At 40.6% G+C, this 17,212-nt stretch overlaps 2 protein-coding genes across 4 annotated transcripts in view; one reads left to right on the forward strand and one right to left on the reverse strand.

The window, feature by feature from the left end:
- dnajc17 (DnaJ (Hsp40) homolog, subfamily C, member 17) overlaps positions 1–17,212 on the reverse strand; it is a 106,410-nt gene that overhangs the window by 5,032 nt on the left and 84,166 nt on the right. The window lies entirely within an intron of this gene.
- Positions 11,034–16,237, forward strand: LOC121197540 (adhesion G-protein coupled receptor G2-like). 3 transcript variants are annotated; one of them, XM_041061196.1, is made up of 18 exons: positions 11,034–11,246; positions 11,346–11,420; positions 11,514–11,582; positions 11,670–11,828; positions 11,969–12,028; positions 12,130–12,165; positions 12,284–12,352; positions 12,512–12,653; positions 12,771–12,927; positions 13,026–13,157; positions 13,304–13,423; positions 13,523–13,562; positions 13,718–13,818; positions 13,911–14,029; positions 14,111–14,376; positions 14,461–14,551; positions 14,649–14,932; positions 15,050–16,237. In XM_041061196.1, the coding sequence occupies exons 1-18, from the start codon at positions 11,153–11,155 to the stop codon at positions 15,199–15,201; spliced, it is 2,166 nt and encodes a 721-aa protein (XP_040917130.1). In that variant the 5' UTR covers positions 11,034–11,152; the 3' UTR covers positions 15,202–16,237. The 3 variants fall into 3 exon arrangements, with proteins under 3 accessions (XP_040917130.1, XP_040917131.1, XP_040917132.1); XM_041061197.1 differs by having other exon boundaries at positions 11,969–12,007; XM_041061198.1 differs by lacking the exon at positions 11,969–12,028.

The raw sequence follows: 17,212 nt of genomic DNA on the forward strand, positions 1-17,212 counted from the left end.
ACATGCATACAGATAAAATCCTCTTTCATCTGATCCAAACCTTGTGTTAATTAATTTTTTCCGTTTTGAAATTAAATTTTCAAAAACCAAATTGAACTTCGTGATGAAAAACATGTAACGGAATATGCTGAAGGTGTCACAGGCCATAACCCTGAATTATTCATTCAAGAAAAGTAGCCTGATAGAAAATCAATCATTCAATCCTGATCTGATACACAGCCTCCTGAAATATTAGCTGTGGAGAAACATCAAGTATCAGCCCATGAATGCTCCTTAATGTATATTCCATTAAAAATTTACACTCTGGTCTGAGAGTGTGTAAAGTATGTGCATGTATGTGTGTGTTTTTGTGCACAGAAGACAGCTTGTGTGTGTGTGTGTGTTTGAGTGGGGTGGGGGTCACTACGTCCACTGCCTAGCCTCGGTCTGGAGGGCTGTGATGGCCTGTCATTGGGGCAACCGGTAGACAGGAGGGGTCACATGGGTGTAGTGACCTCCAGGAAGCGTTACGTGAACCCCCTCATGGACCGTGATGAAGTCAGATTGGCTAATCCACGGAAAACAAAAGTACTGTCAGTCAGGCTGGACGAGTCATCAACAACAACAGCACCACCAGCCTGGGAGAATTTCACCGGGCTGGGGCCCTCGGCGTACATGTAGAGGTCCACTTATGGGATATTGATGATGGAAAGATGCCTGGCTTTCACATGCTAATGGTCTCTAAGTGTTCACCAGTGAAAATGGACTATGTGTTTTCTGTTGAGTTAAATAGGATACGCTCGTTATGGCTCCGCTCTGTGTTTTATTGTAAGTGCATTTGACGATTGGTCTCCGAGTGTCGAATAACAATCAATGCCGGGGCCTTTAAAGCAGCAACTGCATATGGGACTTAAATGTATGACATGTATTTATATGGGAGAGTGTGTGATAGAATAAACAAAGGAGTTCTGTATTTGCCAATATGGATGGATTATATAAATCTCCTGAAATTATAATCCATCTCACGTGTGGCGAGATGGTGCTTATCATTCTCACAACATTCTTGAGTGCTTTTCCCCACTGCACACGCGTGACTAATATGCTTTGTTTTCTAGTTATTGTTGTGGGTAGGTTGTTGTGGTATGATGATAAGCCAATCCCAGTGCATCGCAGTCCAAAATCTGCTATTCACAGTGTTTCCAAATAGAAAAAGAATACTGGATGCACAACAACCTACTGTAATTCACACTGTTTACATACTGTCCACAACTGTTTGGTGCTCAGCTGAGGATAAGCATCTCCAGTGAACTGTAATGAGCAATATGAATGAGATCATCATATGCTTTAATGTTCAGCCAGAACACGAGACCAAACAGATAATGGAGAAAAACCAGTCTGCCCAGCACTCACAGCTCCTTTTGGTGGAACCCCCCTTTGGCAGTGAGCCCTCCTACTGAACTCATCCTTGCCTTCCGCTTTAGATGATGTCATTTCAACAGCTTTGTTATTCTTCGTGAATATTTAACCTAGATAAGCGGCCCACTGACAGAATGAGCCAAATAAGAAGTAGAGGGATGCGAAGAGATGTGATAGCGAGAGTGAGCTAGACCAGTGCTGGACCACATTCCAGGAGTATGAGGTGACCGGGTGCTGACTGCCCCACGAGGAATCCCTTTGATAGTGCTCCTATCTGCCCAGCGATCAATACATAGTTCTGCGCTGACAGAAGAACGCGAGGCTCACATCAAAGCACACGCCTGCCACGATGAAGGGGATAAGTAATAAAATGTCAATTATTAATGGAGGGGAAGGGTCCCCTTTCAAGTGGGAGAGAATTTAGATAATGAAAATCAAACAAAATCCATCGCCCACAAATAACACCCTCAAGGTATTCAAATCCTTTTTAAAATTCATACTTTTTTAAAGCCACTTCTCATATTAAACAACAGCTTTCAATGCACAAAGTCGATTGCTGCTTAAACACGAGATCCAGGTTGTTTTGAAAAAGTGCATTCATGCATCAACAAAAGATTTAACCTTCTCATAACCTTCAGACAACATTTCTCCACAGCTGCCGTGAGTATGAACCTGCGACCTTCACCCCCACATAACCCCGACATCTGTCCCACCAAACCATGGATGCACAGATCCATATTCACGCGCACCTGAACTCTCCACACCTCGATCAATATTTTCCCCCTAGAATGCCTTTGTTCTTTCATGTTTTGATTCAGGTGGCCAACAAAGTTTTTTTTTGGTTTGGTTTCAGTCGAGCTGACTTTTGAAATGCATGCCTTTTGATGCAGCTTGTCAAGGAGCCATGATTTATTGATCAGAATGCCTCTGATAATCAGAGAAAGAGAGATCGGGACTGCACTTAGGGTCTGTCCACTGTTATCAGACAATGTAAAGCCGCATGTTATATCCCTCAATGTGGCTGGAATGTTAAATATTCATGGCAAAAGACTCAACATATGGATTAACATGCATATTTTATGCTGGCATTCCCACATGGAAAAGTACAGTATAGGGCCAATAGGCTTTGCAATAAAAACATCTTCGCTGTGTTTTTGCCCTTTTCACTTTGCCGACAGGCAACTACTTGCAGCCTCCTCCCTGCTAAGAAGAATAATCACTAATGAACCTGTGTGAGTGTTTCTGGGTCGTTCTTTCCCGTGAAGTTCACATAAAAGCAGTTTTATTGATTTCTCAGACCAGACAAATGTGCTGTGAAGCTTTCTCTCTACTCCCACCTCGAGCCTCGTACCCCCTGCGTCTGCTGGTGCAGCCTGCGTGAGCTCGATGGAGGGTCATGTTTGTTTATTTCCATCCAACCGGTCAGAGAAATTAGTCTCAAAATACACCACTGTTTTGTTTGCCTCAATACTTTGCTGAGGATTGCTTTGTGAACTTCTTGACGTCTTCTTTTGAATATTAATTTGAGTTTCCTGGGGAGATTAATCATACAGTATAAATAATGCAGAGCTATTGTAAATATAGGTCTGAGAATACATTCATTTAAAGCTAACAATCTTTGACAAGTGACAGAATATATAAGTAACAACATGCAAAGAAAATCCCAGAGGCCTAAATGCATCCTGTAACCATGTATAAATGAATCTTATGGGATTCATACTGTACTACATATCTGAACTGATATTAGATGGTAAAACAAATATAAATGGTCACAGCTGTAAAGTAGAAGTGGTAAAGGGGCTAGCAACTCAGTGGGAGTGCGGGGGGGGGATCTCCCTGGTTGCTTAATCTGTTCCTTTTGACAGGCTAATGTGCTGACTCTGGGATTCCCCAGCTCTCAGCAGGGAGCTCCTGGCCACCTGCAGCTGAAGACAACCCAGGAATGATCACATCACCTTCAACAAAGGGACCTCTTTAAGGTCAAGCTGGGATCCCCATTTATGTCCCCCACAGACAGGGAAGCAACCAGGGCAAGCCATTATACAGTGATCCCCAGAGGGTCCCTTTTATATCATTATCAAGATTTAACTTGTGTGACAGCAGCTAAGTCCATAATTTGATAAGTGAATACGGACAAAGAGACACATTTCAGTGGATTCAGTGAGGTGCTGCACTGGTTTTAGACTTCATGCTGTGCACAGAATTGTTGTGATTGTGGGACAGTCTGTAATTAGTCTAAAATATTATGAGATCAGTTGTCAGCAATTGTTGCTGCTTTTCTTTGTGTTTACGTCACCACTAATTAAAGTTCCCATTGTTCAAATTTAAATAGTGCACCTAATGACCTTATGGCGAGTACATGGCTGTAAATTTGAAGGCAGTAATGTGTGTGCTGGGTTTTAATTTGGGAGAAATTTTTCTTTTAAGGATACCATCTTGAAGCAATAGTATTCTCATCCTCATACATCTTGGTATGAGGATGAGAAGATCAGTATCTTTCTTGTATTAGTATACTAAATATGAGATAAAACGTGAAACAAGCAACAGCTCCTCCATGCTGACACTTACACTTACACTTACCCTGCACTATTGTGTATTACTCTGTTTTTTTTAAAAGTGTCTTGTTTTCCCTCCTCCTGCTGCTAAATGTGCCTTAAATTGCACATAAATTGCCCCGGGGACAAATAAAGTTTTCTGAATCTGAATCTGACAACAAGGGATGTTTAACATGTGATATCTTATTTGTTTAATCCGTGCCCAACTAGAAATTTAAAAGGAAAATAAGAAATTGTGGTTTTCCTACAAAGCTCAATCAAGAAAGTTACTGTGCCTGGCCACAAACTTGTTCCACTTGTTTGTTTGTGGTTTTTACATTTCTGTTAAATTCAGATTAAGCAAACAAGATATAACATAACAATGAGTGATCTCTGTGGGTAGGTTTTTTTCCAGTTTTAGATTTGCAGAGCCAGGCTAGCTGTTTCCTTGAACTTCCAGTCTTTATACTTAGGTCACCGGGTGCCGGCTATAGAAAAATATTGGTTTTCTCATTTAACTTTCGGCAAGAAAGCAAATAAAGGGTATTCCCCAAACTGATAACGTATTCCTTTAAAAGGGCCTGGATATCCTGATTATTGACAACCCACCCTTCTTATTGTCCACTGGCACTAAGCCAGGCAGGGATTCCTGGCAAACACCAGGCAGACAGACAAATCCAGCTGCTGGCAGCTTTTCAGACAGATAGCAGACAGTCACCAACCCAATACCACAACACAAAGAGAATGACGTCATGCTGTCTCCTGCCTGGCAGCAGTGGCACTTCCCAGTCAATATTACTGCTATTAACAGAACAGTCTGGAAGACACGGACCATTTGAAAGATGGTGACAAACCACAAAGTAGTCATAATGTAGGCTTTGTAAGGAAGCACCGCACCACAAAGAATCTATCATTTCAATCAAATTGCCTTGAAGTATCTCGACTGCCACTGCATGTGTAACTTTATCTCTATGTGATGAAATCGTCAATTCATAATGAAAGCCTATCTGTAGGCGTTTCCCAAAGTGAGATCATTCCTATTTTTATTTGCCCCTTCGTCTAGCCTTGGGGGGGCATTTTAGAGACAGGATGAAGGGATGTGGTCAAGCGTACTTGAACAAATTAATAACAGAGGGGAAATTTGGGAGAACAGAATGGGTTAGCGTTCATCCACTCTTTTCTTAGGGAGAACAGAATGGGTTGGCGTTCATCCACTCTTTTCTTTTCACAGCCTGTTTTTTTCCCCTAAACTTAAAACTAACAAAGACATTTTCACATATAGGTGAAACTTCAAGGAACAAAAAGCTAACCTATGACCCTCCCAAATATCTAAATAAATAGTCTTCCCCCTCACCCGACATGTTAATCTTTCTCACTTCTCTGCTACTCTCAGCAGACCTCCCAATGACCCATCATCACCTGCACTTCCGCATTCTTTTCCTTTTATTCTCCACTTTTTCACACTTCTCTTCTAGTTCACACCCCATGAGTGCGGGGTTTGTAATCTTGGTTTTCCTGGCTCCCTCCCAGTCCCTTCACACCTCAGTGTGTCCTCCATGATCTACACCTGAAAGAAGATTAGCAGCCATTATCCTACCCGCCTCAGCTCCTCCCTCCACTTCAGTCCTCACTTCTTCTCACTCCTCACCTTGCTCCAGTGTCATCACATCTCCTCGCTGCTCTGCCTTACCCCCACCCTCACTCTGACCAGCCTGCCTCTGAGTTGAGGTCCAGGATAAGATTACTTGTTCTGGGGTCGCTGACCCCGCAAGAAGAGGTAACTTATTGGGTCACAGGAAGGAGACAGAGAGAGAGACACCCCCCACCTGGGTGCAGACACTGATGTCATGGCGAGATGCCTCAGGGACAGTCTGCAGACTGGTGATGTCATATTATGCTTGAAAGTCTGGTGGGTGGATGATGGAGAAGATTGGTGTATAACTGTGTTCAAAATTATGCAGATAATGGCAAAGGTAGTGTTTTCCAGACAGTGTCACCCCTATTGTGTGTGTTTCTTGTTAACACAATGAAGCAGTAGTCTCATCTGGAGCAATTCATGAAAACAGGGCAGAATTCTAATGACTGACATTCCCCTATAGCCATAGAAGTGTTTTTCCTATTGCCACAACTAGCACTGCAGCCAAAAGCAGTCTTAAATAACAAAAGTGTCCCTCCACAAGGTGACCTTGAGTGAGCCTACTGTAATTCTAGGATGGTGACGAACCACAAAGATTTTCCACGTCAGATGCTTGCAGTGTTTGTCTGTCCGTGTTTTTGTTTGTTTGGTTGAGTGGCGGAGGTCTGGGGAGGCACAGCACTGGCCAGTATAAGGTGCCACCTGTGACCTTGTAAAAGAGAAGTGATGAAAAATTAATGTGAGAAATTCGACCGCTTTTTTTTTCTTTTGCTATTCACAATCTCCACAGTTCATAAATTATGTTTACTCCATATTTTCTCTTCACACTCCGTCTGACACGAAACAATTGCATGGAGAGCAAAGGCGGGTGCTGTGGTTATAGTTAGGTAACCGTAGAACAAGCCAAGCTGCATTAAACTGATTTATATCTGCGATGTGAAATATTTTAGCCGCGTGCCGATCAGGTTTTACATCGAGGCTGTAAAGAAATCAGTGAGCTCAGCGCTCCACTACATCAGTCATGGTTGTACAGGATGACAAACACACACCAAGGTGAACAAAGAGTCAGACACACTCACTGATGCTGTACTGTACATTTCAAGATACCACAAAACAGAACAGATCAGCTTTGATGTCTGATTGCTGTACATGCCAGTGAGTGTGTGTTTGTGATATTTAATGAAGAGGAAAGTGCACTGTTGACCTCTCTGTCCTCCCACGCCTCCGGCTGACTGGGCAGGTCAGAAATAGCTGTGCAATGTGAGGGGCAGCTGTGATTGTATGTGTGTGTGTGTGTATACAGGCTCAAACACGCAAAGACAGCATAAACAGGTGCCTTGAACACACACCAAACATACACACATGACCTCTGATATCCCACATTCCAGCAAAAGGCGGAGAATGCTCCTCCTTTTCTTCACACTCTTCATATGAAACTCATAAGACTTCCAAACACTTTGATTACAAGATCCATTTACATTACCAAGCCAACAGTGAAACATAAGTGGGAGGTAGCTCTCTGTCAGATGGTTATGGATGGGGCTGTATATAGAGGATGAGGTCACCAAGCAAATGCATAGCTGCTCTGTCTCACTGTCACTTTTCTAATTGGAACGACAGGCTGGGTCATATCGCTCGTAAGTTAAGATCTTAATCTTCTCAACAGAATCGACGCTGACAATGTTTTATGCCCAGTGGACATAAATATTGACACACGTACCCAGATGTATACGGGACGATGTGTAACATTAAGCCGTCTCTCTCTGTCATAGATGACAGGTGATTTGCTGACCTTGTCGATGACAAGTTCACGCACAGGGCGAGGGATACAGCTGCATGTGAGGGTTGGGTGAGCAGGGGTGTGGATTTGGTACATTGTGTTCCACCATGCAGCTTCAGCATCTCTGCCAGTTGTTGCCTGGTAAACTTTATAGCTAGCCTCCCAACCAGTATGATGAAATCACAGGCAGCTGTTGTGTGGCACAGCCAGGCAGGAAACAAAATTCACCAGGGAAGCGCCAAAATGGATGGCGAACACACAGCTCCACCACGGCCCTCTGTTGTGCGCGGTGGGAAAAACAGAACTATGGCATGAGGGTGAAGGCTCCATTAAGGGCCATCAAATATTCATCTGCCATACAGCACTGAGCCCCTCAGCTCTATCCCTACAGCATCGTGCAACAAACCACCAAGAGAACGACTCCTGAAAACAACAACAACATCATCATGGTGAAGAGCAAAGAAATTCCTTTAATTAATCCTCACAGCAGGCCAGAGAGGTTGATTTATTGATGAATGGTGGCAGAGTTAAGAGCATTACACAAATCACTTAATTCACTGACTACAAGCATCACTAACTTAATGGCTGTCTAATCTGTCTAATTTTAATGGAGAGAGAGAAACTTGTTTTCTCACCTGCCCACATGATGCCGCATTAACAACAACCTAATGGCCAAGCAGGCATTAATGAGGATAACAATGACATCACCAGGCTGACCACATGGTTCAATATGTTGAGTTAACTCCAAACTGTCAATAAAAACTCCATCAATAAATCAAACCAGGCCTATCCAGACTGCAATCAGGTCTTAAATGTGTTTAGTGCGGCTGGTGGGGTGGTAATTGCCTTAGCAGGCTAGCAGGCTGGCTGTAATGACATTAGCAACCTGTTAACAACCACAGAGGAGCTCAAGTTGTTTCTCTAAAGGCTCTGTCATCCGTCAATTTATGGTCAGTTGCATTGCTTTTTATCTGCAGTGCTATTTGTATAGGTCTCCCATGTTTTAGGGTAGCATTTTTATTTATCAGTCCTGTGTTGGCATCGTAATGACGAACAGTACAAAAAAAGGACAAACAGTCAGGAGATTATCAAAACAAACAAAAAAATGCATGTAATATTCAAAACCATGTTAAATCATGTCAGGAAATGCACTAAAAGCATTGACTTTCAGGATTTCACCAGGGGGCAGCATCAACACACTTTTCAGACATCAGGTTCCTATTCAGTCCATCTCATTCCTCCCACTCCCCCTGGTCAGTCCACTGAGGTTATTTACCTGGAAATGTAAGAACACTAACAAGGCACTGCTACAGTGGATTGTTTCCATTCAATTCTTAAATTTCACATTTGCACAAGGATGCAAATAATATTGGCGTGCAACAAGCTGTCCAAGGCCACAATTTGTTTATTCCTATTTTTTCTCACACAAGCCAGCAGTAATCAAACCTACTCCATGAATGACTACTGTATGAATACATAGACAGGATTTGCATTGTGCTTCTAGTGAGCATCAAACACAATTATTAATTTTTTGTTACCGCTGCAGGTTTAAAATTGAAACAACATGGGGAGTGAAAAAAAAGTGTGAGACATATTGGGTGTCTTTTCACTAGCTGCTTCCCCCTGTTTCTAGCCTTGATGCTAAACTGAGTTAACCAGCCACAACCTTGTATTTACCATGCAGATGTGAGGGGTATCTTTCTAAAAGTCTATTTCCCAAAATGTCAGACCATTTCTTTGAAGGGGCAATATATAAGAATCAGCCAACTGTCGAATTCATATTCTAAACAAATAAGGGGAAGCATATTTCCACAAAGCTGAGGTGTCCACCCCTATTGTAAGAAACAAGGAAATGCACTCCTTGGTGTTTGTTAGTTTCAGGTCCTCCTTAGACCCTGAAAAGGCATATGCATGTATGCAAAGAAGACAAAGGCTACATCTACATTAAGCTGGTTAAATTTAACCAGTGAAACATCGCATTTATAAAATCATTTTATAACTGTAGCACTATTAAGTTACTGGTTCACATTTGTTAATTTGTCTGACAACAAAAACAGAAAAATATGTAAATGAGATCAACTATTTTGTGAATTTGGCTGCATTAAAACACATTATAGATGAGAGAGAAGACAGACACTGGACAGATGTTTAACAGTCCTTCACTTAGCAGAGTAACTGTGTCTGTAAGCATAGGTGGAAGTTATGTGGCAGCAGGGTTAAAAGCACAACACTCTGTGGTCTCTTTATATCATATCTTTATGTACAAACAGGAATTTTAAATGCCAATATAGTCAATGATACGGCACAGCTGCTGTCAACCTGTATTTACACTGAGTTTGTCAGACAATGTCCCTTTCATGAAATAATGATGTGGTCAACTGGCGGTCTGGCCCACTCCTTGCCAGATGCTGGCAGGCATTTCACTGTGACCAGACCAGGTCTCTACAAAAAGATGACCAGGAAACACTGATGCAGTTAAAATCATTTTCACAGGAAAATGGTATTTTAAAATTTAGGCCATTAAAGACTACAGCCATGCTAGCAGCACTATGAGGCTTTGCCGGAGCTGAGTGCTATGTCAACATGCTGAAATGGTCACAATGAGAATGCTAGCATGCTGGTGTTAAGCAGCTATAATGTATATAACATCTTAGTTTGCATGCTGGATTCTTCAGTCAGTTAGCAAGAAAAACAGATATTCCCACTACAGCTGAGACTGATAGGCATATTATGAGTTTTGTTGGTTTTAGGTTTTAAACTGAAGCATTGGAAAAAGTGAAATGTTGGTCTGATGATCACACTAGATGAAAAAGCAGAGGATCAGAAAGATTATCCTCTGGGGACAATGAATGTCTGTACAAAATTTCATGGCAATCCATTCAGGAGTTGTTGAGATAGTTCAGTCCAGACCCAACTGGTGAACAGACCAGCAACCCAACATTGCCTTCCATAAAGCCGCTGAACTGGCATGCAATAACTTTCTAAAAATAAAGATCTGAGTAAAATATTTGCATGACGACGTCCTCATTTTACTGTGAAATGTGGCATCAATGGACCCCCTCCACTCCAACTAGTTTGCAGGACATTGTGAAAACAATTTGCCGCAGAATTTCATAAGTTTTTCAGATGAGAGGCAAAATATCTGCAATAAATCTACACCAAGTCCAATAAATAAAGAAAAAAAAGACTATGCTCATTGGGGAGAAAGGCCAGAGTACACATCCCTAATTGAACAATTTGCACAAAATTGTTTAAAAAAAATGTATTTAACAATTATTTTTTCTATCCATCTTGTCATATGAATACAGAGATATTTGATAAACAAAATCAAATGTTGTAAAAGAACTACAAATCCTTCATTTCCTAACTTGATATTGAGGATGAAATACACAGACAAAAATGCTTTGTAAGGAAAAACTGGGTTATTTGGTATATTTATGATAAATATAATACAAACTGTATTACAAAAAAAAAGCATAAATGTAGACTGCAGGAACATCTCCATTAAGAACTACAGGTATATTTTATTCCTGCCTGTAACTAAAAGAGGAAGTCCACCAGCAGTTTACTGGGAAGGGAGACGTGACATGAACTGCGAGAAGTGGACATGTTTCATTTGCAAGGTAAATCAGACAGAATGACTAGAGAAACATCAGCGGTACATCTGTCAGTAACGTGTAATGTCTGTAAGGTGGATGAGAGTTACTGTCCACAGTGTCAATGCAGAAAATGCCCTCAGTCAAGCTGTAGAAGCTACTCGGTTAGGTGGCACATAAAAATAGACACAGCTTCTTACTCCTTATAATAATGTTACCCGTGGATGTAAGGTGTCGCTGGATGTTTGTGGTGAAGACAGTAATTCTGTGCTATGCCCTGTTCCTCAAGAACAACATATGTGGAGGTGAGTAAAAAACAAATCAGTATTTCTCAACATATTTTAGCATGTTCTAGTGACATGCATGCTATATTTGTCATTTTGCTTTTTTTTTTCTTCTTACAGACAGAAATGAAACATGCAGCCCAAAAAACATACTGTTTGTCAGCACCAAAGAGTTTAATGATACTTTTCCATCAGGTAAGCTTGATAGTACTGTAGAAAGAAAATGGCCTTCAGCTGAAAATTCTAAGGACATTTCAGAGCAAACAGTGGTTTCACATCATATTTCAGAGGCTCTCTATGACGAGGTCAGTGGAATTAAACTCTGTTTTGGTGTTCAAGGACTCAAACCACCTGCAAGTACGATTGCTTAATTATTCGACTGATACATACAATTATTTCTTAGTTATTTGATAAATGTGAATGTATTGTGGTTTGTATTTTTAGACTGTTGTAGAACAGATTTCAACTGCAGCATTGACATAAAGCCTAATGGAAATATCATAATTCCGGATAAAGAGATTGTGTCCAAGCAAGATATTGTACTGATGGAGGTACGAGATCTTAACTTCAGCTGTATGCCATCAACAGTCTACAGAAAAACAGGTATTGCTCTCAACCCCCTTGTTATGTCAGCTCTTAAAACAAGAAACAACTAGGTTCAGACATATTCAGACTGATTCTTCTTATTCACTACCACTATTCATTGTACAATTAAGAAATACTAATATGTCTTCTTTAATCAGATAGAGCGTTGACTGAAGGGGACATATTTGCTGAATGCAGTGAGAGATTGCCCCCTATTGGTCAAAAAGTTTTTTTTACTGAAACAAAACAGTAAATCCCACACATTGTGAACGTTTCGTCTTTTATCCAGTTGTCTTATACACCTTTTAATCTGTTGCAGGTTTCCTTTTAAACATTGACAACTGCTTAAATACAGGTAAAATCACAAATCTACCAAAGCTCTTCCTTTCCATGTCAGCACACATGTAACAGAGCAGTGATATCATTCTTAATAAGGTGCGTGTCTAACAACTTGATGTTTTAATATGTTCAAGGTAACAAGAGCGTTAGATTCAGCCAAGGCGACTTTAAAGAGTCACCCTATAATGAACACCTCTGCCAAGGTATTGTCTTTTGTTTGTTAGATTACGTTGTTTAAAACACATCTCAGTAATCAGTTTAATAATAAGCCAAGAAGAGAATGGTAGTGAAAATCAGATGTTTCTGTTTGTGTCTGTCCATGTATGTGTGTTTATGTATATATGTGTGTTGTTGATATGCAGGCTTAGCAGAAACAAACTACGTCATCCAAAATAAAGGAGAGGAAAAGAAATTTGTGTCATGTCAGGTACCACAAGAAAAGACTATTCATCTCCCACCTGTGGAGAGAGATGATGACGGTAGGATCAGCCTAAAAAGCGCAAAGTAAGTACCTGTCAATTATTGATGGCAATGATGCTGTACTGACATGCACACTGTTGGAGTCAAGTCACTGTTAGGAGTTGTGGCGCTGACAATAATTAGTTTGTGTCTCCATTACAGAGAAACTATGAATACTCTCTCCTCTGTGCTGAAACTGCTGGGCAATTCCAGGACAGCAGCCATCTCAGCGGGCAATGTTAAAGGGCTGCTCACGAAACTCCCCCCCCAAAATAACGGGAGCATCACCGTTGGTGTTACAGCAAGTCATGATATGACAGTACGCAGTCTGCCATGATACAAGAGTTAAACACAATTATGAATACAATTAAATCATCCTAGTTTTCTGATAATCTTTTTTGCATATTTTTTTTGTAGATTCTCAAGAATACAGTCGATTCAGAGTTGAATTTCTATCAACTTGTGTACTTCCCCAAAGAAGCAAGCCACATGGCAGTAGAAAGAAATGGTTCATTTCTTGGAATTTTGCATTTTCCAGGAATGTATCAGGTAAAAGTAAAGTTGATCTAATTATGTTTGTTTGTTTTTTGTTTTTTGGTTTACTTTTAGATAAACATAATGATTGAGTAGTTAAATTGCCAGTGGAATTTGTTTTTTTGTCTCTCTGCCTGCAGTAACTATAAATAATATTTCAGTCTCAACAGAATGACTCCAACAGTTCCTTTTTCAACAATGAAGTACTGGGAATTGAAATGGGAACAGAAATATCAAATCTCTCAGAAACCATAGACATTCATTACATTAATGTGAACAAGGTGAAAGAGATGTGCTCACATATACAATAATGAACAATAATAAATTGGCTATGGAAAGAATAACTAAACTGATTGTTCTTTTTTTTAATTCTATTACAGAATGGAAAGATTGCTTCTTGCAGGTCGTGGGATGGCAAAAGTACTGTAAAAAATATTCTTTAAATACTTTAATGTTGCCTATAACAAGTCAAAAGTGTGGCATCAGTATTTGCTCTGTCACATCTTCCTCAGTCATTCGAGAGAAATAGCCCGTTACAGCCTGTTAGTACAGTAGCAACTTTTGTCTTTTTTTAGCAAATACATCGATCTGGGTGACGGATGGCTGTCAAACAAAGGAGACCAGTGGCAGCATCATATGTCAGTGCTCTCATCTAACGTTTTTTGCCATACTGTTGGTAAGATGACAGTATTACAAGTAATTGTGCTTTTTTTCAGAGCTAAGACAGACATTTCATGCACAATCTAACATCTCTCTGTTGTAAATCAGTCACCACCTGGAAACATAAGCTCTTCAGATTTTAAGTCTCTGACCTACATCACTTCAGTCGGCTGTGGCCTGTCGATGTTTTTCTTGGGGGTGGCTCTCTTCATGCACTGTCTTATCAGGTACAAGGATCGCAGGCCAGTTTTTAATTTTAACATACAATACTGAAGGCTTTTGCTGACACGACCTAATACGCTCCACAGAAAAGGGAAAGCGAGCCACGCGACTAAGATCCTGATGAACCTCTTTGTTGCCATGTTCACCCTCAACCTGTCCTTCCTGGTAAATGAGAGTATTGCTAACCTTGGGAACGACGGTGCATGTGTGGCGATGGCAGCAGTTATGCATTACGCCATGTTGGCTACTTTTAGCTGGTTTTTCATGGAGGCTCTGCACTTATACTGTAATCTACGACAGCTCCACACTGACATCAAACATTACATAACGAAGATCTGCATCGCTGGATGGGGTAAGAGAACAGGACCAAAAATTCATTGTGTTTAAATATCCAGTATAAGACAATGTATGTACACAGAGCTGTCTTTCTCTGTAGTTCCACCAGCTGTAGTGGTGGTCACTCTCCTTGCCTTAAAGAAATACAGTTCCTTGGTCATTTCCATTGATGACGGGACTTCAGCCAAAATGTAAGCAACTTTCACTGACTGCAAGTCTGATTTTTATTCACAAAAATTATTATTCCTTTGTTGCTAAGCGGATCATTATTTAATTCATTATTTTCAGGTGCTGGATCTCAGATCCTGATGTCCACCAAGGAGTCAATATAGGTTATTATGCTGGGGTGTTCATGTTCACTCTTGTCATATTCATCATAACTGTGCGGCAGATTGTTCTGATGACACACACAGCAGAAAAAAGTCAGAGCAATACCTCCATAAAGACTAAATCGTTCTCCATTATGGGCCTGCTCTTCCTGCTCGGCATCACCTGGGCCTTTGCCTTTTTCAGCCACGGACCTCTGCTCCTAGCCTCCTACTATATCTTCACCATCCTCAACAGCTTTCAAGGTAGACTCCAACTTGACACACAGCAATTTGAGCTTCGCCCAGACAAACAGTCTAATTCAATTGTTATCAAAAATGTAAAGACTCAGTAACTGTAACCCAGCCGCTCTATTTTTGCAGGTTTCTTCCTCTTCATCTACTATTACAAATCCAGCAAGATGATTGTTAAAAAGGACAAAAACATCACAGTCAGCAGCACCAACATAACTACAACAAACACAGTTACATCATCTACTAATCCATATGGTGTTTATACTGTACATGCAAAATAGGGACAGAACTTATTCTGTGCCTGAGACTGATTTGACACAAGAGGGCAGCATTTTATTTCATATAATCAAGTAGGGTCTCTTTTGAATGCATAGCTGGTAAGTTTCTCATTTTTCCTGACTCTCCTCTTTGTGAAATGCTTCATGTGTTTGATTGAATGAAAAAAATGAAATGAGTCTAGTACTGACAGAGGAGATGGACCGGTCTCCTGTAAGTCATTTGTTCTGATGACCGAAGCCCACTCTCCCTCACTGTGAAACTTGCCGAGAGGGTTGTGATTCACTCACAATATGTGGCACTCCTCTTAAATCAAAGCTTCAGTCGTACACTGGAATGCAGAGTGTAAATGTTTAGGAAGAAAAACACGATCCTGGTATGACTGATGTGGCTGTCATATGGGCCGAAGGTGGCAGAACTCAAGAAAAAAAAAACAAAGTGAAGGGAAGTCTTGTCCCTCACACACTGTGCAGTGTTGGGGGCCGAGCTAGCCAGCTAGCACTTTGCGTGCCTGCAGATAATTACCTTGTGCCTACAGAGAGCAGTATCCACTGTGCGGGGAGCCTTAACTGGCTGACAAGAAATGAGCTCATGACTACCTATAGTGATAAGAAGCCTGAGGGCACGCCACTATGTTGAAACTATTCTCTGAAACATGACTGTGTTTAACAAGCGTTTATGGCTTTTAATAAGTAATAAGTGTATCTTGGGCAGACTGTGTAACATTAATGGAAATGAATCCCTGGGAATTGTATGTTTTTTTGTGTTGTCATCCAGTTTTTGGTATATTTTTTCTTCGTGTCTAGTTTGATTACGATCTGATGTTTTCAGAACTCTGTTTAAAGTAACACAAGAGTTCCTAACAGATTAAATCTTACACCATTAATTATGTTACATAATTTTTTGGCTTAGTCTAATCTTTTATTTCATTATTTGTGATCCTACAGGCTTGTCAAGGTTTTTCATGAAATGTGGTGAGAATTGCTCCTTGCCAAAATATGTGTTTTTGTTCAATAAAGCTTTTGAGTTATGGTATCTTAAGTGGACACCAGACTAGTCTTTCCTTATGCAGAACTCTGGGCGTGGGGGCCAAGCCTGTTTATTTATCTATGTCTGATTAATCTTCTAAATGACCACAGCGTGCCAGCCAAAAACTAGGGTAATTACTGCCATACACATCTGATTTGTGTTGCCCCCCCTAAAAAAAAAAGGCCTTTCATGCAGAGCACAGCAGGCTTCTATGAAATACCTGTGTGTCCGTACGTTGAAGCTCACTATGTTAACTACAGCACAGGCTTCATCTGTAAACTGATGTTACTATACACGCTGTGATTGCAAATCAGAGCGCTGTGGTAAATGCTGGCGAGATACACTGTAGAAAAAATATGTCAGTTTCAAGAGCTAGAAAATTGACAAGGCCAGCACATAAATTTATTTGGGCCAAAGATCAACAACACTGCTTCTTATTCATTGATTTACAAAATCAAAAATCAGTAACAGTTTTCACACAGAGATAATGATTTGGAGTGCGGTTTTACTGCTTTGCTAAAAGCATAAATCTTGACATCTCTAAGAAATGTATGAAAGGAAGCCCTCATGTTGAGGCTTCTGGCAACATTTTAATAAGTATGTCAATCTAAATGATTTCAAAATGAGAAGGGTGAAGAATGTTCAATTTTCATGGTATCCCATAAAACTGTCTGTTTCCAGAGTGAAAATGTGGCCAGCAGAATAAAATTTTAACATGTGTCGATGTGTTTCCTTCAGTGGACGGAAACTGAGAAAACACTTTTAATTGCTCTCAGTCTTAAACCATATGTAAAGTAGTGCTTGGAGAAACACATTGGCATGGAGCTGGAAACATTCTGGGTGGATTTCGCTTCTTCGTGCTCCTTGCATACTTTCAAATAAGACGCTAACTTCAGCCTCAGGAAATAAATCATTCCTAAAAAGTTAAGTTTCCTTTTGATGGGAGATCATTAGCCTTTAGTTGAACAGGAATAACAATAATAACAC

This window comes from Toxotes jaculatrix, chromosome 17 (genome assembly GCF_017976425.1).
Source record: "Toxotes jaculatrix isolate fToxJac2 chromosome 17, fToxJac2.pri, whole genome shotgun sequence".
In the NCBI taxonomy this organism is placed as follows: domain Eukaryota; kingdom Metazoa; phylum Chordata; class Actinopteri; family Toxotidae; genus Toxotes; species Toxotes jaculatrix.

Excerpts from the sequence above, each read along its gene's own strand:
- LOC121197540 (XM_041061196.1), top strand. The coding sequence starts at position 11,153 with ATGTTACCCGTGGATGTAAGGTGTCGCTGGATGTTTGTGGTGAAGACA. Across the intron at positions 12,353-12,511 it reads TAATGAACACCTCTGCCAAG|GCTTAGCAGAAACAAACTAC; the intron begins GTATTGTCTTTT and ends GTTGATATGCAG. Across the intron at positions 13,819-13,910 it reads CGTTTTTTGCCATACTGTTG|TCACCACCTGGAAACATAAG; the intron begins GTAAGATGACAG and ends GTTGTAAATCAG.